General features: G+C 32.9%; 1 protein-coding gene and 1 long non-coding RNA gene across 4 annotated transcripts in view; one reads left to right on the top strand and one right to left on the bottom strand.

Annotated features, from left to right (window-relative positions):
- LOC111719053 overlaps window positions 1-13,728 on the top strand; it is a 30,865-nt gene extending 17,137 nt beyond the window's left edge. For both annotated transcript variants that reach the window (XR_004233960.1, XR_002769358.2), the window contains exons 3-4: window positions 6,722-7,436; window positions 13,631-13,728. This is a non-coding gene — a long non-coding RNA (uncharacterized LOC111719053). The remainder of the gene's footprint in view (window positions 1-6,721; window positions 7,437-13,630) is intronic.
- Window positions 1-25,030, bottom strand: part of ZFYVE16 (zinc finger FYVE-type containing 16) — a 69,588-nt gene that overhangs the window by 14,791 nt on the left and 29,767 nt on the right. For both annotated transcript variants that reach the window (XM_031966943.1, XM_031966947.1), the window contains exons 2-14: window positions 23,679-23,787; window positions 21,102-23,329; window positions 19,950-20,046; window positions 18,150-18,320; window positions 17,383-17,525; window positions 13,613-14,000; window positions 11,601-11,723; window positions 10,841-10,996; window positions 10,038-10,262; window positions 6,074-6,156; window positions 4,890-4,994; window positions 4,199-4,346; window positions 27-107 (exon numbers count right to left, since the gene is read on the bottom strand). In XM_031966943.1, coding sequence (XP_031822803.1) covers window positions 27-107; window positions 4,199-4,346; window positions 4,890-4,994; window positions 6,074-6,156; window positions 10,038-10,262; window positions 10,841-10,996; window positions 11,601-11,723; window positions 13,613-14,000; window positions 17,383-17,525; window positions 18,150-18,320; window positions 19,950-20,046; window positions 21,102-23,329; window positions 23,679-23,748 — 4,018 coding nt within the window. In that variant the 5' untranslated portion in view covers window positions 23,749-23,787. The remainder of the gene's footprint in view (window positions 1-26; window positions 108-4,198; window positions 4,347-4,889; window positions 4,995-6,073; window positions 6,157-10,037; window positions 10,263-10,840; window positions 10,997-11,600; window positions 11,724-13,612; window positions 14,001-17,382; window positions 17,526-18,149; window positions 18,321-19,949; window positions 20,047-21,101; window positions 23,330-23,678; window positions 23,788-25,030) is intronic.

Raw genomic sequence — 25,030 nt, 5'->3', positions numbered from 1 at the left:
CAAAACAATCTTGAAGAAATTCATACCTTCAACTATGCTAGATTTAGCAAGAAATCCTGAAGATGTTTTTAGAGCTCCATTGAATACCACAAAACTTGCACCAGTCACTAAAAAAAGAAATACAAAACCAGATTACTAATTTCGATGAAAAATTAATACCTATCAGTTTTTTTCTTTTTACATGACCAATGTCTCAATTTTATTTTAGCTCAATTTTATTTTTGCTGAACTATACATATATCTGTTAGGAGGGACAGCTTGTATTCAGGAAGGAGGATGCTAAATTAGTGCAGATGTGATAGATAACACAACAACCAAAAAAAAAAATAACACAACAACCAAAAAAAAAAATAAAACATTCTTATAGCACAGAACAAAAAATTGTAAAAGGAGATACAAAAATTGCCTCGTTACTTTGCTAAATTATATGTACATTATACATATATACGTGTATAAATACATGTTCTAGGCAGCAAAAAGAAAGCTGGCCTCATAGCTGAGAAGACGTTGATTCAGGAATCCTCCCTGACACGTCAACTAAGTTGACTTCTAAGTGCTCTAAACAACTCTCAAGATTATAAACCACATTAAAGATGCCAACATGCACTATTAGAAAGAGTTTCCACATGCCAAATGAATCATAATCTTAATTCCCCCCCCCCCCCCCTGTAAAAGCACTGGACTTGAAATCAAGGAGAATAAGTTCAAATCTTGCTAGGTACCTGGGAAAGTCACTAACCCCTCTCAGCCTGTTTCCTTATCTCTAAGACAGAGATATAATATAGCATGCTTTCGCACAGGGTTGTTATTTAGATCAAATGAGACAATATTCACATAAAGTGTTCTCAGGTAAATATTAGCTCTTACTCTTATGAATAGTTTCAAAGCTTTCTCTATGCATGTTACAGCCTAACAAAGGGGTATGACACAGACATAGATAACTAAAATGAAAAATAATTCATCAGTGCATTAGAGAAGTACTTAAAGCTGAAAGGGAAGGTGGCTTCTGACAAGGGGACACACAGAAAATGTCATGGAGAAGTGTGTGTGTTTAAGTTGGGCTTTTTCTTAACAGTAAGAATTTAAGTGTAGAGAGGAAAATGAGGATCTTATAATTAAAAGGAACAATGTGAGCCTCAAATAGAATAAAGTATTATGTTTTTATGTGACAGAAAATAATTCATTTTGGCCAGATCAAACAGTATTAATCACAATAAGAAGTCATTCAGTAAACATTAAGTGCCTACTATGTGTCAAGTTCTGTGCTAAGCACTAGGAATACAAAAAGAGATAGTCCCTAACCTGAAAGAGCTCACAGTTTGGGAAAGGAGGGTAGGTTGATAAATAGCAAACAAACAAACCCAAACAACCTATATAAATAAGGAATAATTAACAGAGGAAGACACTGGAATTAAAAGGAGTTGGGGAAGGTATCTTATAGTTGGAATGATTTTAGATGGAACTTAAAATTAAGTATGTAAGTCAACAGGCAGAGCTGAGGAGGGAGAGCATTCCAAGCATGGGATACTGCCAGAAAGAATGCCCATAGCCAAGATTTGGAATGTCTTACTGGAAAAATAGTCAGGAGGCTAGTGTCACTAGAATAAAGCATATGTAGGTTGAAATAAGGTAAAAACACAAAAAAGGTAGGAGAGAGTAGGTTATGAAGACTTTTGAATAGCCACTGGAATTTATTGATCAAGAAGCATGGTGGAGAGGGACACAGTGAGTAACATAAAGGGACATGTACAAAATCCTTTTAGTGGCTGAATGGAGTTTACTGGAATGAGAAGAGACAAGGCAAGCAGACTCATCAGCAGGCTATTGTAATAATCTAGGCTGAGATGATGAGGGCATACAGTAGTGAAGAGAAGGGAACAATGTATATATAAAAGATGCTGTGAAAGTGAAATAAACAAGTCTTCTCAATTAATACTAAAAATCATGGTGGTGGTCATGATTCCTTGAATAGATGCTAAAGTGTTAAAATTTTTTATTAAATGTCTTTTTAAAAACCAGGCTCTTTTGAATTAGAGTAATTTTCTTTATCAAAAATATGGCAAGGATATTCCCTGGCATCTTAACTTCAAGGATCTGTTATTTTGCTGGTGCTCAATTCACTGATCCCAGAACATTTGTCCTCTATAATTTGTTTGAAATCACCTTGAATAATTATAGCCATAAAAGTAAATGTTTAACTCAGAAATAACCCTCTCCAAATGTGGTTAGAAGTTTTCTGATATGACAAACAAGGTATTGTCAAGTCACTATAAAGTCCTTCCAACTTGATAATCACTGTCAAATACGGTGCCCTGCTTCAAAAGCCCAGAGTCCCTTTATATCATTCATAAAGCACCAGAGAAGCAGGATACCTTTTTTTTTTTGCTGAGGCAATTGGGGTTAAGTGACTTGCCCAGGGTCACACAGCTAGAAAATGTTAAGTATCTGAGAACAGATTTGAACTCGGGTCCTCCTCACTTCGGGGCTGTTGCTCTATCCACCGCACCACTTAGCTGCCCCAATCAGGATACTTTCTTACCAATTCCCTCCTCAACAATGAAATGGCTTTCTCAACTCTCTGCAACATCAATATTTTTATTCATAAATAAGACTCTCACACTGAACCTATTTAATCTGAGTTTATTTATAGTTCTAAATAAGTTGAGTTTTTAAATTCTAATTCTAATCAAGAGATTAGAAGCAATAAATGAGGAATGAATATGGGCTACAAGAAGACACACTAATAACACTAAAAACTGATAAATCAACTGACCTAGAATTCTGGAAAAAAAACAAACCATTCTTTCTCCTCAGACTTCAAATGAGCAGCCTGGGGTCACTTAGTGTAAAAACAACCCATCACTCCTCAACAGGCCCCAAGAACATGAATATTTATTATAATGACCTCTAAGGAGGCAGTATGTATAATAGAATAAAACTGTGAGAATTAGCTCAAATCAGAGGAACTTGGTTCAAATTAAAGTTCTGACACATAGTGTACAAGTCATCTTACCTTGTGAACTGTGTGACCTGTGTAACCTTGGAAACAGAACCACCCTGGGCCTTGAGTTTCCCATATAGAAAAACACACAAGATGATTTCTCAGGTCCTTCCCACCTCTAGGCTTATGATTTTATTATCCCAAAAATTTTTATTTAAGAAAAGGGTGAAAATATATTCTGGTTTGTATTTAATACATTTTAAGAATATTTTTACCACAAATGTCTAAACCTCCCAGAAAAAGACAAATGCTTAAATGGGAATTATGTTTTAGTTAATTTTTACAGATTACCTTAGTTACTAGAAATGATGGTTAGAAAGAGGTATGATTGTATAATATAATCAGAAAAATCACAAAATACTTCCTTATATGGAAAAATATAAGACACTGAAATTCTAATTCCCAATGTATTAATTAAAGAATATATGGCCTATATATTAGAGGAAAAAAAGGAATGAAACTGAGTGAACTGGATTTGGAATATACATTTAAATTTAGTAATTTCTAGAGTAAGGAAAATAGTCTCTCCTACAAATGTTCCATACCACAAAGAAATGGAAATTTTGAAATTAAAAGACCCGTAGGAAATGTTAAGTCATGCTCTCATTTTACAGATAAAACTGAGATTCAAAGAGATTTAATGTCTTTTCCAAGGTCACATATCCAGAGAACAGAAGAAAGGAACTCCTTATTTAATTCAGTATCCTTCAATGATACTACTTTTGTTCTCAGGAGGGAACACATTACAAGACAATAAAATAATAAAACAACTACCTAAGTCAGCAAATTCATCTCTATTTTTAGGCAGAAATACACCAAAACTATCTTGGACCAGATGGATTTCTGTTCTATCATGTTTATTATGTTATAAAATGAATTCATAACTTCCCAATTAGTACTCACCACTGTCTTCAAGATATGATTATAATAGTAAGCAATTGGCAAAGGGAAGGGAGCCGCAGGAAGGTGGCAGAAAGCAGCAGGAGGGAGCAGCAAAGAGGAGAACTTTTTTGATAAAACAGTGATCTAGTTAATATTCATCATTTAAAAATCCCAGATCTTATTTTAACTCTTGTGCAATAGTGCCTGTGTTAATAATATAAGACTTTTTTGGTCATTAGTCTTATTTAAAATAATAATTAGAGAAAAATTAAGTTTTCATATTAAAATGTGATTTTTTTTTTTTTTAAATCTTACCTTTTCTAGGATGGCCAGTTGCACTGTTGGCTTGTGTTTGATAAACTCCATCATTCTGAACACAGACTAGATGAGAATCAGCTTCTATACTAAAACTAGCTCCAATGCTTATGACATGCTCATTGGAAGAATTTATAACTTTCATCACCTGTAATATAAAAATATAAGATATTCTGCATTTATTAAAATAATTCAAGAAATCCCATTCCTAGAAATGGTTCATCACTGGAAAGCTTTGGTTAGAACAAAATTTATTTAGAATATTATTTAGTTAAACCAAACTTCTTTAAAATAACTTCCCTTAATGTGACACACAAAAAAAAAGGTTCTAAAAAGATACAAATAAATTTGTAGAGAAAGAGGAAAAACAAGATCATACATTAAAACAGTGATACAAACAAGATATGTTTTGGGTTTTTTTTTTTTTTTTAACCAAGACGACCTCTTATTGGATATAATTCTCTATAGAGGATTTATGGAAGGATATAAACAAGAATTTCTGAGAATGCAGAAGTCTGATCAGCACTAATAAGGAGTTATGAGTACTAAGCAGATCACTGATTCAGTGAAATATGAGTATGAAGGTACAGTCTGAATGATTATAAAAGATGACATGCAATATTCTAAGTAAATATAAAATCTATATAACTAAAACAGGTCCCACATTTTTAAAAAAATCAATTGTACTTACATCACTGTATCTTTTTCGAGGTATTTTTATGCAGCTTTTACCCATTTCCATGTGAATCAACAGCTGTTCTATATTATGCAAAGTGTACTGATAATTTCGGAGGTCCTATAACAAAAATAAGCTGATAGTATACTGCTAATCACCATTATTGTGTCCTTACAAATATATTCCTAATATAGAGTATACAAAAACAAGTAAAGCACAAATCAATATGAAATAGTTCACCTAAAAATACAATTACAAACTTTTTTACTGGCTACTTTAATGTAGTAAATAATTTTACTTCAAATGTCACATGCTGGTGCTTATGGCAAGTTGGGAACAGAGGAACTGTCATTTCTATCTGCTACCTATCACCATGAAGGAAATAGCCATATGAAGAAAGGTATATCTGGAATGGATACAGGAGTATGGAACACAAAATACATGATAGATAGAAGAAGCATCCACAGTATTAAGCTGTCATTAGATCAAGGTAAAAGAAAATAAGTGAATTGTTAAATATTTTCATAAGCAAATTTTATTTAATTTCATAAACTCACTAGCCACTGTTCTTTAAAGGAAAGCTAGGTGGCATGATGGATGAAAGTTGAATTCAGGAAAACCTGAATTTGAATTCTGCTGCAGAATCGAGTATTGGCTGTGTGATCCTGGGCAAGTCATTGAACAACCTTTCTGAGTTTCAGTTTCCTCTTCTGTGAAATGAGGGTAATAACAGCACCTACCTCACAGGATAATTGTGAGGTCCAAATGACATTAGAATAAGTAAAATATTCTACAAACTTTAGAGCTACATAAACGTTGCTGTTGTTGTATATATGAAAACCCATATGCTCAAGTAACATTCTCAGTTTTTTCTAGGAGAAACTTCAAAGCTCAAAACATACAAAATGGACCATGAGTCTACTAGACAATGTTTAATTTTTTTGACAAGAGAATCCTCTATTAAATGCTTTCCAAAATATGGCCCATTTGAAAAACTTCTATCACTGAACTTGAATGAACTTATTAAATGAACAAATAAGGCCAATTCACGTATTTGAAAAAATATTTAGCATATTTCATTTTCAGAATCTCAAAAGATCCAAACAATACTAATTATCCACAAATTAAATGCATGACACTAGCTAAGTAAAAATGTGCAAATAAGAAGTAAAATTAAGCAAAATATTAATTTTACTCACAACAAGTAAGTTCATAATAGTGTGTCCTATTTCTCCAAAAAGAGGTTTTCGACATCTGATACTTGTTAAAGGTGTGGGATATACTGTACATGAGTGAGGAAAAGTGATATTAATGATTATAATAAGGCTTTTTAAAAACTATATTTCTATTTTATAAATAGAACTACTGAGTTACCAAGCCAAACTTCAAAACTTATAAACCAGGTACTTTTAACCTGGGTTTCACAGATGATTAGATTTCAGAGATCCATAAACTGGAATGGGAAAATGAAAACATATATTTATTTTCACTAACTTTTAAGTGAAATGATGTTAGTGAAAATAAATTTAAATTTTTTCAATTATTTAAAAAACATTGTTCTGATAAATTATAAACTTCACTAGACTGCCAAAGGAAGACACAAAAACCCTCTGCAACATTTTGGGTCAGAGTTTGGTGGGACTGTCACGAAAACAGTTATGTCTAAGGGCTTGAAAGGCTGAAAAATTACAACATGGTGGAAACTGGTCTCACACAAAATTTCTATTAAATTAGCAAAAGATATTTGCATCAAGTTATGAAAAAACCTTTTAAGACACTCAATATCTAAATAATCTCTTCCTAAAGTTATGGATGTCACTAAACCTTTTGAAACATTTTTTTTTTAGCATGTGCAGGAGTTTTAAGTGAACAAAGTCGGAAAGGCCCACAACTACTGCCAACTTCTTCAAATACAAGAAAGGAAGAACTATTTCTATAGCAGAACATCACCCAATGAAAGGAGAGTCCTACTTCCCTAACTTCATGTTACTAGTCCTGTGGCAGAACCATTAAACAGGAAGAAATCAAGGAGAAAGGAAAGAAGTATTTGTATAGTACCACATTTTAAAAATATCTTATTTTTCCTTTGGTTCTCAGACTACACCTCTCTAGGTTATAAAAGAAAAAATAATCTTTAAAAAATATGTAATCAAAAAAGAAAAGGTATCTGAAGAAGAAAAGAAGCTTTATCTACATCAAAAAGTTGGGAGGATGGAATAATTTCACAAGAGAAGTGAAATAAGGCCACCTGAACACCAGAACTGAAGAACCCAATAAGGGTACCTCATGAAGACACTTGAAAAGGATCCACACTGTGAAAAGAAGGCAGCCACCTCTCCCAAATAACAATAATGTGGAGCCATAAGTGCTATCCGCTAAGAGAACTGTCTAGTAAATATCAGAGGAAGAAGAAATAAATTGCATGGGTAATTTCCTGCTGACAGAGAATAAAGCCATGCTATTTGTTGACCCGATAACAATGAAGAAGAAAGCAATCATCTTCCTCAAGGACTTGTCACAGCCAATAATACCCATTTCAAGTAATTGACTTGAACATAAATGGTAAGTAACCTAAAAAGTACTTCAAAAGACTATGAAGTTTTAGGTAAGATCAGAAGACCACAGACACATAGGTAAGTTACTACTGCAGCCCAATACAGGCAAAGGAGCATAAAATTACCAAAATAAAGCAAGAAAGGCCTCAAAAGCATTTAATCCAATCCAGTCATTTTATGTGAGCAAATTTGGGCCCAGAGAGGATGAATGACTGAACCAAGGTCATACAGAAAGTAAGAGCAAGGATATGATCCCAGAACCTCTGGTTCCAAATTTGCCACATATTCCAACAGAGAACTTCAGAAAAGCAAATCTGAGAAGGATTAAGAAGACAAAATCTAAAAATGAGATTTGTATAATAGTATTTAAAATACAAAAATGATCATCTCATAAAACAACACAATGGAAAATTAGGGAACTAAAATACTAATGTTGAGTCACATTTTTCTTAGGATAATTAACACATCACTTAAACTTTAACTTAGGAAAGAACCATGTATGTGGAGATATGTGTATATTATCAATTATGTTTTGGGGAATGGTTCTCAGTCACACATTTGTTTTAATTCACTACATATCTCAGATATCAGGCTTTATTTTTAAATATTTTTTCAATATCAATTTTCAAAGGTTTATATGCAGAAGACAAATTTGGAAACAATGACAAAGAATAAATACAAAAGCATGATATAGTCCTATAATATTGTCAGGAGTGTTAAAACTTTGTATAAGTTGACTAGGAAAGAAAGAGAAAAATATTAACACTATGAAATACGCTAACCAAAATTCATATATTAGCATTAACCCTGAAGTTTCAAGAAGTCATTTTATGACACAGTCCTACTTTAGGTTTGTAAATGAACTTATTAGCTCCAAAGATGGCAGAAACTAATAGTATAAATAATTTAAGAAAGAGAGGTAGCACAGTACACTAGATAAAGAGCTGTCATTAGAGTTAAGAAAAACTGGGATACACAGACTCTCTGTAACCCTCACTTGATGTTTCAGCCCTCTAGGCAACACTTTACAACTGTAAGTTACAGAACATTTGCTGATTCACATAAGTATAGGGAGTTTCCTTACAAGAAGTTCTATAAATAGATGAAGTCACAGACCCAGACATCCATCCATTCTCTTGCTCTTTCGATACAAGTTTATTTGTAATATTTTGTGATTAGTGAACAAATTTGCCTTCACCAAAAATATCCCTCAGTGGCAATGTTTAAGATAAGGCTGAAAGGACCAGATTCAATATGGCACATCCTACATGTAGCCTTTGTTCATAGAATGAAGAACTCAAGCTGAAAGCTGAAAGTTTGATATTAATTTTTTGGGCATACTTTAATTGGTAAACATCTTCTAAAGTTTCTACAATAAATTATATTTTCATAGATACAAACTCAAATATCTCCACTGTACTGATCTATCTTTAAATAATGGGTAATTGTGCACTGAATTTTTCTTCCTCAAACACTCACTGATACATTAGATGTAAATTTCAAGTATTTCATAAGTCATACATTTCACATGCATCCAACATTTACCATGAGAAAAGAGATGACATTAAATCAAATAAAATTTACAATACTAGAACATTTCTATGATCAAAAATGACCGCAACAAAACATCTAGTTCTTTTCTTGAGACTCATTTCATGACATCAAGTATCTTAAAAGAATCTACATAATTCTCAGAAAATTCTTAAAGACGATATAAATTTCTTATATTTCAAAATTTAAGCATATATATCACTTTGGGTTAAACATAGGGAGACAAAATTTTCAAAAAGAAAAGAAATTTCCATTGGAATTAGAATGGTTCAAGGATATGAATTAGAACTTACTTTTCTAATGGGGTTTTTCTTCCTAAATAAGAATTAACTATATTGATTCAACATACCTCAGTAATAAAGAGGTCTCAATTCAATAGGTCACCCCTCAAAAGTGAGCACACAAAAACACAATACCCACAAATTTGATGAGGGAAAAAGTTAATTCCACAAAATGATTTTTCCAATCAGTTTCAATATACCACAGATCAGCGTAAGAAATTTAATGAGAATTCTTTAGTTTTGCAGAAGCTGCAAATGACACACAAAAGCTAGCAAACAACACAGAAAAAGTTTAGAAATTCAGAAACGCATAAAATATATACATATATTTATTGCACAATATCAACCCAAATTTTATAATCAGATATTGTAAACATCTCATAAAAAGGAAAGAAAAAAAAAGTTTTAGACTTCTTCTCTGGTATAAAAGGAAGGCCAAAAAAATTTTATGCAGATTTTTCAAAATGCTAAATTACTGTATCTTATAATTAATAATTATAATCTTAAATTCTGTCACATAATACTAAAATTACAAATTTTGAACACCTATCTATATAAAATGGCAAAGACTGAGTAAAACAGTAGAAGGTGGTCTAAAGTTTATATTCTGTACTGACAATCTGAAAGTGGTTCATCCACACAGAACTATTAACTGCTCATTGTATCCTTTTTCAGTTCACTAAACTTTTCCTACTTTCAATCCTTGGCACCCTACCTCACTTTCAATCCTTGGCACTCAGATAGCTTTACCCTTTGATAATATTAACAAAACTTACCTCCGTACTCTGCTCCCAATCGCAACATTAAGCGAATTGGAAAAACTTTTGCCCAAGGAATCTCCAGCTTCTGGATGAGAATTCCACAAAGAAAAGGGCTACTTGGTAATGGGAGATCATCGAGTTTCTGAAAAGTAGGTGTAACAAATAGGAATCCTCCATGATCCTTGCTATTGAGAAAACTTTCAGCAAAGGTAATACTATCCAAGTTTTCTATGTATTTTCCTAGCCCAAAAAGAAAGGTATATACAAGTTAATAAAATACCTATTTTTGGTATAAACAACTCTCTTAAATGTACACTGCATGTAATGTGCAACTTTTCTATAACATCATCTTGTAATCAAAACTTTTGAATAAACATTTAAATTAATGTAATATAGATCTGGATATATTAAAATGCAATGCCTATTTTAAATGAGATGAAAAAGAAGAGGAATACACAGGTGATGTGACTTCCTTAAAGATACAAAGGAATGAAGTGAGATTTGCAAGTCAAACCCAAGTTCTCTGAATCCAAACTGTTGTCTTTACACTGCACCTTTTTTATAATGAACACCTAATACATGTATGATTTAATTATTCCTCTTTATTTTGTCAATTTGTGGGTAAATTCAAGATTTTAGATGACCAAAATGTAAACAATAATATGCAGTTAAAATACTTTATATAAAAAAAATATATAAAAGCAGGGGCTTTCAAAGAACAACATAGCTCTGAAGACACACATCTCTAAAGAACTCTTTTATTCATATCAACACATTTCAACATTCTAAATCCAAAAGCTCAAGAAAAAATTCTATACCTTTTACTGCATCTTTATAAATGTTGAGAAATAGAGTGAAGATGTCTTTAGGAATTCTATCATCATGTGGCAAATAGAACAAAAGAACAAAAATCTCTGCCTGACCCAAACCATGTAGTCCATTAGTTGAGAAGTACCAATATTTTTCCGAAGAATCTTAAATGATAAAAGCAAGATTATAAACATTAACAATTTCCCATCCTCTCTTTTATCACATACCCTTTGCAGTCATGTCACAAGGTCCTTGGAATCTGACACTGGCCTCACATCAAAGACTACAGCTAAGAAATAACATTGAGGCTGAAAGTGCAACAACAGGGAGCTAGGTAAGATTCATGCTGGAAACTAAAAGAATCACTGAAATTGGCTATTCACCTCTTAATTGACTCTTTAAAACAAGGATAGAATCCATCAGCCATAAATATTTTTGTCAGCTATAAACATTTTATACATACACACACACACACACACGTGCATGTGTGCGTGCGCGCGTGTGTGTGTGTCTATGTGAGAATCTAAGTACCCCTGCTGCCAATTAGACTCAATACTTGAATTAGAGTCAATCAACCAATTAAATATTTATTCAATGTTCCAGGTATTGTTCTAAACATAGTCACCATGTTTATCTGATGGTTTAAGTGTCATCTTGCAAAAATTTACATATTATCAAGGCTAATCAAAATATATCAAAATGTAATTGAATTTTATAAATTCAAATAATTAGTGCATCAAATGGAAAAAAAAATCTATTATTACTTACAAATTACTAACTTGACATTTACAAGAAGATTGGCATTTAGGATAAATGTAACTGGACTAGATCCTCCATGTTCAAGGAGTGAAATGACTTGCTCCTGAGATGGACATTCTTCTACTACAGGATCTAAAAAGTAAAATACGTTCATTTCAGCTAGTAAAATTTTTTGTTCATCTATTTAAAATGCTTTAATATGATATATAGCACACCAGGACTTAATAATCCACTTTCATTATTTTTAGGTTTATAAATTCATCATGGTCATTCCTGAATTTTAATTCATGATCTATAAATCCAATCCCATTCTCAAATACTATCTTTTTAATCCCACCCAATTCTCTAGATTCTATTCTTTGTCTCCATGCTGGCAGCTGCATATTGGCATAGAAACCTTGAAATCAGAAGACTCAGGGCAGAGAAGTGCTGCAGTGGACAGAGGGTGTACCATCTTAGAAGTGAGGAGGACCTAAGACCAATCCAGTGTCAGACACTTATTAGCTGTGTAACCCTGGCCAAATCACTTAACCTCAAATCCCCCTAGTGAAAAGAAAGAAATAAGAAGCCTCTGGTTCAAATCCTGATCTGTTATTGTGTGACTTTAGTCAACTCAACTTCTCTGAACCTGTTTCCTGATCTATAAAACAAAGCAAGTTGAAAGAGATATCCTCTAAATTCCTTTCCAGCTCTATGTCCATGATCAAAAAGTATATTGCATGTATAATCCTTTAGAATAATTAGAGATGTAAATTAAAAGGAATCTCAGAGACCTAAGTTAGTCCACTCCATTGTTTTCATATAAGGGCAAAAAGGCCCAGAAAGATAACTTTCCTAAAACATTTATCACACAGCAACTTATAATCTGAGGAGTTAAGTGTCTTGAACAAGGTCACACAAAAAGTGTTAGAATCAGGATTCAACCCCAAGTCATTCTCTTCAAATTCCAACAGTTATATAATTTTAGGCCTTCATCAAGCCATATGTAAAAATACTGGGTTGGCTTCACACCCAAATCTTGACTTGAAATAAGTTCCTGATCCTAGTGGCCTACACTGTAACCAAAGTCCAATGCTTTTTCCCACCATACCACAATGCCTCTTAATAAAAGTGGTAGTGATTCAGTAAAAGCACACAAATATACAACAAATATTTGTTACTTTACTATTAAAATATACCTAATTGCTTAGTAATAAAAAAGTGTTCCTGAAGAGTGTGTAAAACAGATCAACACCTGCAATTAGTTCATACTAGGAAAGATGATAGAATGTTTTAATTATAACTGAAAGGAACATCAGAAATCACCTAATCCAAAACCCTAATTTCACAGAGAAAATGGCAAGAGTAAATTATTTGCTTCTAAAGTACTGGATAGACAGACAGGAAAAAAAAATTCTGTATCAGTCACCGGGAAAATATCCTGGATTGCCTGAAAATAAACAGGTCCTGAGGTACATTAGATCTCTTTAAATCTCATCATCTTCATCAAGTCATAGACATAAAAGGACATTTAATACCATCTAATAGAATGTCTGGAGATTTATGAGAAATACCTATGTTATAGATGAATTCTGAGAGAAGATATCTTCTGAATGCCTGCCACTACATATAACAAAAAGTTAAACCACTGAAAAATTTGATATGAACTTTAGATCTAAGAACACCCCCAAGGTCATGTGCTACTTTAAAGAGAATACATTTCAGATAAGTAAAGGAAATATCACTTATGGTTAGTCCAAAATCCCTTCCAGAATTTTCAGGGGTTGGTTTTGTTGATGTAATCAAAATATTCAAACACCACCAACTTAATTACAGACTAATTTAATCTAATTCATCAATTAAAATAATTTTTAAACTGAGCCATTACGTTATGAGTTTACACATGCTGACCTATCAATAAATAAGATAGAATATAAGAAAACATGCTGAGGAGGTTTTTTTTAATGTTAGCTTCAAACAATGTTATCAAAAGATAAAATGCAAACCAATTTGTTATCAGTGTAATAATATTAAAACTTCACCTTCTCCTCTTTCTCCAGCTGCAACAAGGAGAGGGGGCAAGCCATCCTCATCATTATGTATAAGGTTGATATCTTTCCTAACACATTTATCAATACCACACAGCAATCTATAATCTGAGGAACTACCAGTAGATAAATTGTCATATGCTGGAACACCTGAAACAGAACTCGATTTCTCAACTGTTGTAGTAATGGGTGTTTCACTGTCAGATACAAAAGAAGAAAGAGAACTCTGTAACATCTCAGTTACAGCATTAATGGGCAATTCTTCTACAGACGGGACTACAGAAAGAGGACTTTGTAATTTCTCTTGTCTTGCAGTATCTGCTATTTCATCTTTGGACTTTTCCACTTCCAGGGAAGGATGATGATCCACTGCGTTCACAATCTGTGAAATACAAAGATTATTGGTTCTATTTTCTGAGCAACAGTAAAGTACTTCATTCCAAGTGTTGATTAAACTTAGTAATAGTAAAAAGTTAAAACAGTAAAAGGTAAAGTATAGTCTACATATTCAAAGATCCAACAAAATAGGTTTTTACTTAGCTTTTTAAAATCCCAGTTAAGAGGGACAAAAGAGAGGAAGTACATAATAAGTTAAAAAATTCAAATAGCAGTTTGGGAGTTAACCAAATATAAGGTATGAATAAGATGTTCAATAACCACTTTGATTATATAACACTTTTTTTCTTTAAAAATATATTTATAAAGTATAGTACTTTTTATATTTGTGGTAATTCCAATTCTACTTCTGAGATTAGGAAAATGAAATGAGAAAAATTTAAATATTTCCAAGTCTGGTTTAATGGAAGCCCTACTTAACAGTCCTAGAACCAACCTGTCCCTCCAAAAAATTTTTGAATAAAGGAAGATCTAAAGCTAAGGTAGATTTTCTAGATTGGCTTCCATCTGTACTTCTATTTTTGAGACTGGTGAGATTTGAACCAACTTATTTAAAGGCTAAAATGTATAAGCTTAAATAATTTTCTGTTTTTCCCCAGAACTCATTTAAAATTCTTAAAGTTTAGTTACAAAGCATAAGCTTATAATTCATGCAAGCTTGAAAAATTTGAACTAATTCCTACTGACAAATAACATAAACATCAAGCTTACTGTTTCAGTTCAATTAAACCTTTATTAGATACTTCCTATATGCAAGGCTCTATACTAGATGCCAAGGATACGAAGATTAAACAAGACAATCCCTTATAACCTATATGATTTTAACTTATTTGATTGTAAATTAGTAATCTGATAGTAAATTAGAGGGGAGATGACAAATAAAAAGATATAGGGCTCAAGAATATAAAGACAAAATAGCACAAGAAAATATGGTGGAATTGGGTGCAAGGATGCACCAAAAGACTGAGGAAGCAGTGAGTAGCTCCATCTGACTGGTGCACAGAGAAAGTTGTAAGGAAGTTAAAAAAGTAGACTGGAGCCAGACTGTAAATGGCATTAAAAGTCATGTACTATTTATCCTTCAAGAATTCCATCAAAGCATTTACTATTCGTGTGCCAGTATTTGGGAACGCCATCAAGAATTTTCACATCTGAAATCTCCGTAAGGAGAAATGTATTACATTTCCTTGTTAATATCTTTCTATGCGATTTAATTTGGCCCTTTTGTTTCCACTATGAAAATATTATCCTAAATTTATTGGGTTAACTTGGTTTATTTTTCCTTCTAGTCATATCAGAACATTTTAAATCTGAAAAGCTCTATTTTCTATAAGTTTTACAATGAGAAAAAATAAAATTTTAGAGGTGGCAAGGTATTGTGTGTGTGTGTGTGTGTGTGTGTATGTGTATGTATGTGGGTATGTTTTTATAGGTATGTGTGTTTTAAGAAAGGGAAAATTTGAACATGTTGGAGACAAAATAATGAACTACTGAAAATGGAGGGAATGAAAACTAAAAATAATAGATGGAACCATGGTCTAGGACAGGAGCATCAAACATAAATAAAAATAAGGACCCACTAAACCATGAGGATTCCTGAATTGTATTCCTATTGTATTCTTATTTTATTAAATATTTCCCCATTTTTTCCACATTTCCTATTTTTCCAAAATTTCATAATTAAATATTTCCCAATTAATTTTAATCCAGTTCAGCCTGAAATTGGAGATGTAAAGAGACTGAGTCACAGGCATAAGTATGGGGATAATCATGCAATGAGGAAAATCCATTTCATCCTCTGACACTAGGAAGGAAAGAGATGGAAACAAAATAAGGTATTGAACTATGGAGGAAGGGAGACAAATTAAAATCGCTAGTTTTGGACTTTTCAATAAAGGAAAGATGATAGACCATTTGTTTGGGGAGCAGAGCTCAAGGAAGAATTGAGGCTTATGTAGAAAAGAGGCTTTTAACAATTGCTGTGAGGAGCCTGATTAGAAGTCAGAGAAAAATAAAAGATCCCTGTGCAAATGGAATGGCTCAATTCAGATTATAAAGTATGAATTATCTACTGAATTAGCAAAATGGATCTTAATATTTGGAAACTTTGAGAGTAGTAAGGGAGATGATGATAGGGGTTAAGTATAATCAATTATTTGCAAGGTAAGAACAAGGGTATAACAGATTTTTGGGGAGAAGACAGTACCTAATATTAGGTGGCTAATAGCTGGCATTTATACTGCATATACACAGTGCTAAACTTTTATAACTATTTTGATCCTTAAAACCTTGGGATGCTTGTAGTATTACTCTTTTACACATGAGGCAGACGTAAAGTGAAACACATCACTAGGAAATATCTGAGCCTAGATTTGAATTCAGGTCTTCTCTGCATCTAGCTGTCACATATAATTCATAAATTCACATTATGAAAGAAAATGAAACCAGAAAAAGGTGGATGGACAGGGAAAACTGGGATGTATCAAAAAAAAAAAAAAAAAAAAAAAAGCTGACAAACATTAAACAAGCTAAAAGTAGAATGATGAGATTATGAATAGAAACTTTCAGAATTCAGGAACTTGGACATTCAAAAGGTTTAAGGTCTTACACAGTGACTGACTTAATAGGTACTTAATAAATGTTTGCTAATTGACTGATTAAAGGTCAACCATATCTACAGGGAGCTAAAATAAAGTGGGGGGAAGGGGTTAATGAATTGAGAGGCTATGATGTTAGATGATCAAAATGAAGAGAGAAATCAAAAAGCTTAGCAGCAGTTGGATTAGAAAGGAAGACTGATAAGGAAAGCAGCCTGAGGCAACAGAAGAAATTTCTCTGAAACTGAGAGGTGTCACAGACAAGAATTCCTTGGTAATCAGATATATGGCAGGAATTTCAAAGGAAGTGATTGGTGAGTAACATCAAGAAACGATCTCAAATAGCAGGGGCTTGAGCAAGGAATATGTTAACTCCTAGACCTAAGAGCCTGGCTGATTGATTAAAGAAGCTAAATCTTAATACACTAAATGACATATCAGTTTCTACTACTTGTGGGGAAGAATTCTCTGAGTTATAGTCTTTTTAACATAATACACTCAAAACAGTATGAGAACAAAGCAAAATAAATTTTAAAATCACTACCATTTTCTTTAACTTGTGGAAACCTTTTAAATATATCAATTCAATTCTAAATCTCATTTCCTTAAATTTGCCACAAATCTGAAATATTCACATCAACTAATTTCTCAACATTAAGGAAAAAACCCTACAAAATCCACAAGGGTGAGTATTCTTTATTAAATAACATGAATTCATTTACAACATAAAAGTATTTTATCAACAAGCAGTTGTATATTTTATTTTCATACCATGTGCACATCAGGTAAGACAGGACTCATGTCCTGAGAATACTTTTTGCCTCCAGAAGATAATTTTGTTGTATCTGCAACTTCACCATTGGGCAAAATACCATCTGCAAACCATACTCTCCTCTGTTCTCTGGAACACAGACCTAGTGTCAATTTAAAAAAGTGGGGAAGGGCTTAAATTAGATAATGTGATCATTATCAGCACAGCAAAGTTAATATTTTTAGAATACTTTTCGACTATTCCCAAAGGAGTGCCTACTATGTATAATATTTTCATGGGCCAGAGCTATACACATTGGAACCTGAAAAGAGATTCTCTTTAAGGAATTCACGGGATAGGGAGTCAAATTTACAGGATAAAACAGTGTATGAAAAAGACTAATTTTTAGAATACTCTTTGACTATTTCCAAAGGAGTGCCTATTATGTATAATACACATTTTCATGGGCCAGAGCTATACACATTGGAACCTGAAAAATTATCTTTAAGGAATTCACAGGATAGTCAAATTTATAAGATAAAACACATTGTATGAAAAAGAGACTAATAGGCAAGAGAGGATATAAGAGGATATGTGACAAAGGATATAAATCAGCACACACAAACACACCCAAATCTATAAACCTCAAAAATAGACCATCATGATATATGCCTATTTATAAAACAAAAGCACAGAAATCACAAGTCATATGTACTCCAGAATTTTTTAATGATTCTCAAAAGATTTTAAAATCCAGTATAAAGCAGTGACAGTCTCTTAAAATTACCTTCAATACTTGGTTGTTTAAGTGCTGAGGTAGGTAAAGCTGATGGTGATGGGGTGTTAGGTGCACTAGACATCTGGTTATCCTGAGAAGTCTGGACTGTGGCACATTCAGAGGAAATAGTGGATTTAGTAGTGGAACCAGTTGGACTCATCATTCTTTCAAATGCCTGTGCTAAATAAGTAAGACAAAGTATTAAAATCTCAAACTTTAAAAATGTTACAACCTATGCCATTGTTTTTGTGGATAACGAGGCTGTAAGAAACTAATTTGTTCATCTCAGTATGATAAAATGATATTTTGTATTTTTTTCTCAATTAGAATGAAACTAATCAACAACTTCTGATTTTTTATGAGTTTTTATCTTCCTCTGTCCCAAGTTATGCTGGTTGCCCTCCCCCAAGGCCTCTTAAAACACATCTGTCTTATTTTTCTTAAATGTCAAGCAACCACACAATTCCTATCCACAGAATACTGTCATTATTCTCGATATGATATATAAAAAACAATCTCTGTCATCTGCCTCCACTTAAAAAGTGCTGCCTGCTTATAAAAGCTGCTGCATGGATCTGAAACAGTCTTTACCTATCTTATCCAGAAAGCTTTCTTAAGTGACCATTCTCTTAGTCTGCCACTTTGAGATCTCACAATCATAGATTCAGAGGTAAAAGATACCTCAAGGTATCCAACCCTGTCATTTTATTGATGAAGAAAAATGAGGCTCTAAAAGGTGGTGACATATTCCAGGTGAACTGAATAATGAATATCTGAGGGGGGATTTGAATGCTGGTCCTCTGCACTACCATGCTAGAGCTCTCTCCATTGTACAAGAACACCTCTGACTTCTGGGAATCACAATAAACATAATTTCCTGTTCTTCCATAAATATTTTATGAGTAAACATGGAGAAGGGAATTTTGTGGTGAAAATAACCACAGAAAGACTTAGCCAGCAGCAATTATTCTCCTTCTACTCAACCAGCATGAAGAAATTATTTTAAATTGCCTCAGAAGTAAAGGTAACACTTCCAGATCCTTCATCAAGTTAGGAGGAAACAGAATAATGTTTTTTACTTTTACTTTAAAATTTTTTTAATTATATTTTAAAATTTTTCATATTTAACCAAAAAAGAACAATTCCATTCATCTTTTCACCAACACAACAAATCAAATTTTACGTTTATTGAAATTACCAATAAACAATTTTTTTTATGTTGTAGTATTCCTGCACAAGTTTTTTAAAAGACAAGCAACATTCAGTATTGCTGAAAACAATGGTAAATATCCAAGAAGTATATTAATAGAGGACAAAAATGTTAAATGTGGGAGAAATAGGTAGAAAGATATAGATATAATGGGAAATATAAAGCTAAATATGTATTAACCTCTAAATAATGTGATTTCATAAGATCTCCCTCCATTTGTATTTAAAAATTCTTATATATGACATAGTCTTTTCCTTATCTGGAACTTACAACTTTGATACATACATATGTTTTCAGTAAGTTTTTTTTTTTTTTAATAAAAACAGTATGATAAATGAAATGTATTATTTAGCAACTTTAGTTCCTAGTTAATGAATTTTGATACCTAAAGTTAATGAACTGACACTCAGAAAGTTAATGCTTACTTCCCAGAATGAAAATATTAATTGTGAAAGTGGAACAAAAAGGAGAAATCAAGCTTTGGAAAGTCCCAAATAAGTCCAACACTAAGCCACTGACTTAAGGAGACCTAGTAGTAATATAATTTGTTTTTAAGTTAGACAGTTATCCAAGAAGAAAAAAGATTTATATACACTTACCTCTACTAATAGACTCATAGCAGACAATACAGACTCTTGCTTCTTTTTCCAAATACTGGAGTTTGCACTTCCTGCTACAACAGACACCACAAAATACCTAAATAAGAATAAAATACTGATTTTAAATATTTGTTCCATAGCATACTCTCTGCCTTTTTAAAGTCAGAAATTATGCTTCAGTATACAAACTATTTTTCTGATTGTTATCAAAGACAGCTGTTCAGATTTCTTCCTTTGCAATCTTAGTCTCTTAGGTTGAACTTTGTACAATCAAAGTATTTCTTTAATACAAAGAATTCTTTAGTGATCATTATGAATTTGTGTCAAATAAAAAGAACTTTCCCTTAAAAGAACCTTAATACTTCAAATATTTTTCCTGATTCTTTTCAACTTTCAAGTATAGTATTTTTTCTATTAAAAATTAACAAGCTCAAAATGTTATAGAAAAACAATTAACAAAAAATATTACTTTCTGTTACCAGAGGACCTTCTACAATTTGTAAATGATTAACTCAATTGAATACTGTTAATCCTGTCGTCACTGTAATTCCCCATGGGAGGCAGTTTTTTTCTTTTTTCTATGACCAAATATTGCTTGCTAGCCAGCCAGCAGCCAGCCAGACTTCTTAAAAAGTGCCCTAATAATCACATTGATACTCCTAACAAAATATAAGGCTCAGTTCTGGATTTAAATCCTGCCACTAACAATGCTAAAGTAATCTTGACTAAGTCACCTGACCTCTCTGAGTCTCATTTTTCTCTATCCATAAACTGGGGCATGAGGAAGTTTGGACTAAATTGTGAAATAGACAAAATGCTTTTATTCCCTTCCAATTCTAAATCTATGTGTCTAAAGGAATGGATTTAGCTTTTATGAATTTCTATTCCCCAGTCAAAAGTGCCCTTGTACTTCTTTCCTTATTGTAATACTCACATTATCAATCAAGCCATGAAAAGACAATATAAGGTTTTAAATATTTCCATAATAATCACTAGAAAGAAATAAGAATGCAAAGTGATGACATATAGTTCATCATACAATTGTATTTTCATGGGCAAAAAGTCACCAGTTTAGTTTCCCTTATAAAACAATACTCAAAAACATGCTTCTAAAAAGGAAGAAAATAAAATTTTTTAATTTGTATAACTTACTTTTCCACATGCTCGGCAGTGGTGGCGCCTTTTTGTAAAAGTAAATTTGACTTGGCAGTTCATACAGTTTGGAGCTTCTGAATCAGGAACCCAGGAAGGCTGCTTTTGCCCTAAAACCACGCCTTCTCTACATGTCTTTTCAGCTAAAGGAACAGGGTCTTTGTTTGTTATAGTGCAAGTGTCTCCAGCTTCCAAACTATTTTCAGTATCAACATTGTAGCTTATGTTAAGTTCAGATGCAATGTCCACAGAACAAGCTTTGGAGGAGACTGAATTTGCTACACTGGGTTCCATTTCTGCTACATTTTGTACTTTAGGTTTACTTGGATCCTTTGGACTAGTTGTTCTTGCTGAAAAGTTAAGTAATTGCTTAGGTCTGGCTCCTCCAGCATGGGCCATCTGACTATTAATATCTGAGCCAGACATTTCATTAACAACCTCAGGCTTTTCTTTTTCTCCTAAAGACAGACCACCATCCTCTGATGTACACTGCTTATCAACTGCTCCACAAATACTAGTAATATGAGAAACTCCACTCTTTACTACGTCCTTATTGTTTAAATACATATTATTAGTCTTTTCACTATCTAAGTCTTTCACATTCATTTCATTCAAGTGAGTGTTCACATCTGCATTTTCTTCCAAGGACTGAACACTAGTGGTCTGAAGATACTGTTCAGTTAGAAAGGCATCAAGTTCAGCATCACTAATTAGAGTGTCGCTTGTTAAGTCTTCATCAATATGAAAGTAATCTAATTCCTGCCTAATACCACTACTACTTGAAAAAGTGTTACCTTCACGATGATCACGAAATGACAGAATATCATTATCAGAATGTTCTATTTTGGAGTCTGTTGCAATAGAAAAATCAGTATAATGGTGTTCAGAAGGCTCAGTTCTGCTAATCATCTGGCCAAGATCCAACTTTCCACCTGCCGGATTTTCAACAAACATTTGGTCAATTATATTTGTATGTTCATCTTGTTTAGAGGGTTCAGTGTCTTTAAACGGTTCATCTAAAACAATACTCTTGGGTATTTCTTCATGTACAGTTATGACATCTTGCGCTGTGCTATCAGCTTGTTCCTTCTGAGGCAAAATATCACTTTTATCTTCATTTTCAATTAGTGAGCCACACATAGACACAGATATTGGAAGGCAGGACAATGAGGATTCTACTTCTTTACTAGAAATATGTAAAGTTGAAGAGACATCATGGATCATATCACTGTTACTTCTAAGGTCTAAACTGCATGAATTTTCTTCTGCAGGTAGTTTTCTAAGTAAAGAAATCCTATCCTCCTGAAAGGAGGAATCAGGTAAGTGATACTTTTCATCTCTTGTATTTGAGTCATTTGTGCATAAGCCTTCATTTTTTGGAAGGTCACAGGCAACACTCATGCTGTCTATTTCCTTGGACTCTGTTGTCTGATTTCTGCCTGTCACAATTACCTCCTGTCTAACTAAGGATTTATCATCTTTAAACAACTCACAAGGCAAGTTGTGTTTTTTGTCTTTGGAATCAACTGTTTTGGGATTCTGTTGTGTCAAGGCATATACAGAGTTAAGGCTGTGAGTTTGTTCTAGTTGATCATTTATCTTTTTATCTTCTAAAGTGTCTGTTCTATTATGATCATATGACTTTAAAAATGCAGTATCTATTTTTAAACTCAATTCTTTGGTTGCAACATTTTCTAGTTTTTGTATTACAGAATTCCCTTCATCATTTTGTTCATCGGAAATGACACCATAACCATGGTCTTCTGATGAAGCACAAATAGTAGCTGGCAAAACAGACAAATCTAAGCCAATCAGTGATTCTGTATTGGTTTGGAAATTATCTGATGGCAACGTCTGAATATCTTCATGACTACTTGTTACATGAACCAAATTACCCATGTCACTGATAAGATCACAGACTGGAATACCACATCGTCCCAGGCTTGAAGGCTGAATTTCATCTGAAGAGCTACCATCCACAGTTGAAAGAAGATCAAGTCCTGTTACATTTTTTTCATTTTGTATTGAAGATGTTAATCCTCCAAGTTTTTTTCCATTTGTTGCAGCCTGATTTGTTCTACAGAGTATTTCTGAGGTGGTTCCACTACTAAAATATTGTTGATCTTTGGGTGCTGGAGGAACTGGTTCTGAGGAAGGCAGTTCTGAAGAAACTGAACAGTAGTTGGAATTATATGAATTTTCTGCCATATGGTAATGATCATGTTCATCTATTTAAAATGAAAACACAAAATTAATTTTTCTTTCTCTAAGTAACTTTATCCACAGCCCACAAACCAAATGAAAAATGAATGTCCTTTCAAAGATTAACATGTTACATTTTTAAAGTTATCTAAATTAAGTATATTTCTGTTTAGATTTCACAAATTTAAGTTTTACTGTGCAACAAAGCTACATTTAGAATAAGATTAAACCAAGACTGATATGACAACAAAGTAAAACATAGCACAGAGATATCATAAAAGTTGAATACATAATTTCCTGTAAATAGTATGGGTAAGATAATTAAGAGTTAAATACTGTCTCATTTCCCTGTAATGGCACAAATGAAAAACAAACCTGTGCTCTGTTCAAAATCATCAAGGAGTTTGTCCAAGTCATTGACAGCAGCTTTAAAATAACTGTCCATCCTAGTTGTGGTTTTAATAATATTTTAGCACTCTTGCACCTATCAAAAAAAAGTACAATATTTCATTTAATTTGCAAATATTCCTTGAGCATGTATTACACAAAAAGTATGTTATTTGGTGCTATGGAATAATTTTTAAAACACACCTTTCAGTTTACAATCTAGTTGGATAAGTGTATACACACACACACACACACACACACATATACACACATACACACACACATGTAAAAACAACTATAGCAGCATGGCAAATGTTAAAATAATGTAGTACCAATTGAATACCTAAGAACAACAGACAGAACTTGGAATAAAGGGAGTGATTAAAATGGGTTGGGATTAATCAAAGAAATAAGTTTTGAGTTAGGTCTTCAAAAGAGAACATAAAATGTTAAGGATAAGAGAAGAGTCCTACGTACTAAACAACAGATTTGCTTTGCTTCGGATGCAAAGATCAAAATAAGCAGTAATAACTATAAATAAGGTTTTTATAACTAAATGGGATTAACATAGGAACTTCAAAGAAGGGGATCATTGCAGATTCTTGAGCAAAGAAACAATAAAAACTGCAAGAAAGATCATCCTGGCAACTGTGTTTAGGACAATGGAATGTCAAGAAGAAAAGCTGTTTGGAAAGTGATGTCATGATCCAAATGCAAGAAAGGATAGGTGAGATTACAAAAATAAAAAGGAAGAAGATATATTTAAAAGAACCCCACAGAGAAAAAACATTTTTAGGGTTAGGATAAATGAGTTGGCTAGGGATTGGGAGCTTTAAAAAGACAGAAGAACATTTGTAAGTCTGAAGGACCAGACAAAAATGATGATGCTAGGAAAAGATGATTTCCACATGCTAAATTTCAAATATCAGAAAACTATGAAAATACATAAAAATGCCTGGGAGGCAACTAAAAGACGATGAGGTCAGGGTTAAAGGCTAAAAAGAAATATTTTACTTATACTAGGCAAGACTCATTGCTAGAAGCAACAAAATGGTGCAATGGATTGACTGCTGGGTTTGGAGTCAGGAAGACTCAAGTGCAAATCCAGTCACACTACTTTACTGTATGACTGTGGACAAAATTACTTAATTTCTGTCCACCTCAGTTTGCTCAGTAATAAAAGAGGGATGGTAATGTATCAAATGAGATATTATTTACAAAAAGCACATAGCAGATGTGATATAAATGCTTATTCCCTTCCAACCAACCCTCTTATGGTTCAACATTTATGATCCCCATTGTTAATCAAAGAAAAACTGAAGGACAGAGCATGAAAGGGA

Source organism: Sarcophilus harrisii, chromosome 1 (genome assembly GCF_902635505.1).
Source record: "Sarcophilus harrisii chromosome 1, mSarHar1.11, whole genome shotgun sequence".
In the NCBI taxonomy this organism is placed as follows: domain Eukaryota; kingdom Metazoa; phylum Chordata; class Mammalia; order Dasyuromorphia; family Dasyuridae; genus Sarcophilus; species Sarcophilus harrisii.
The sequence above is the reverse complement of the archived record's forward strand: the minus strand, read 5'-3'. Positions and strand labels throughout refer to the sequence as shown.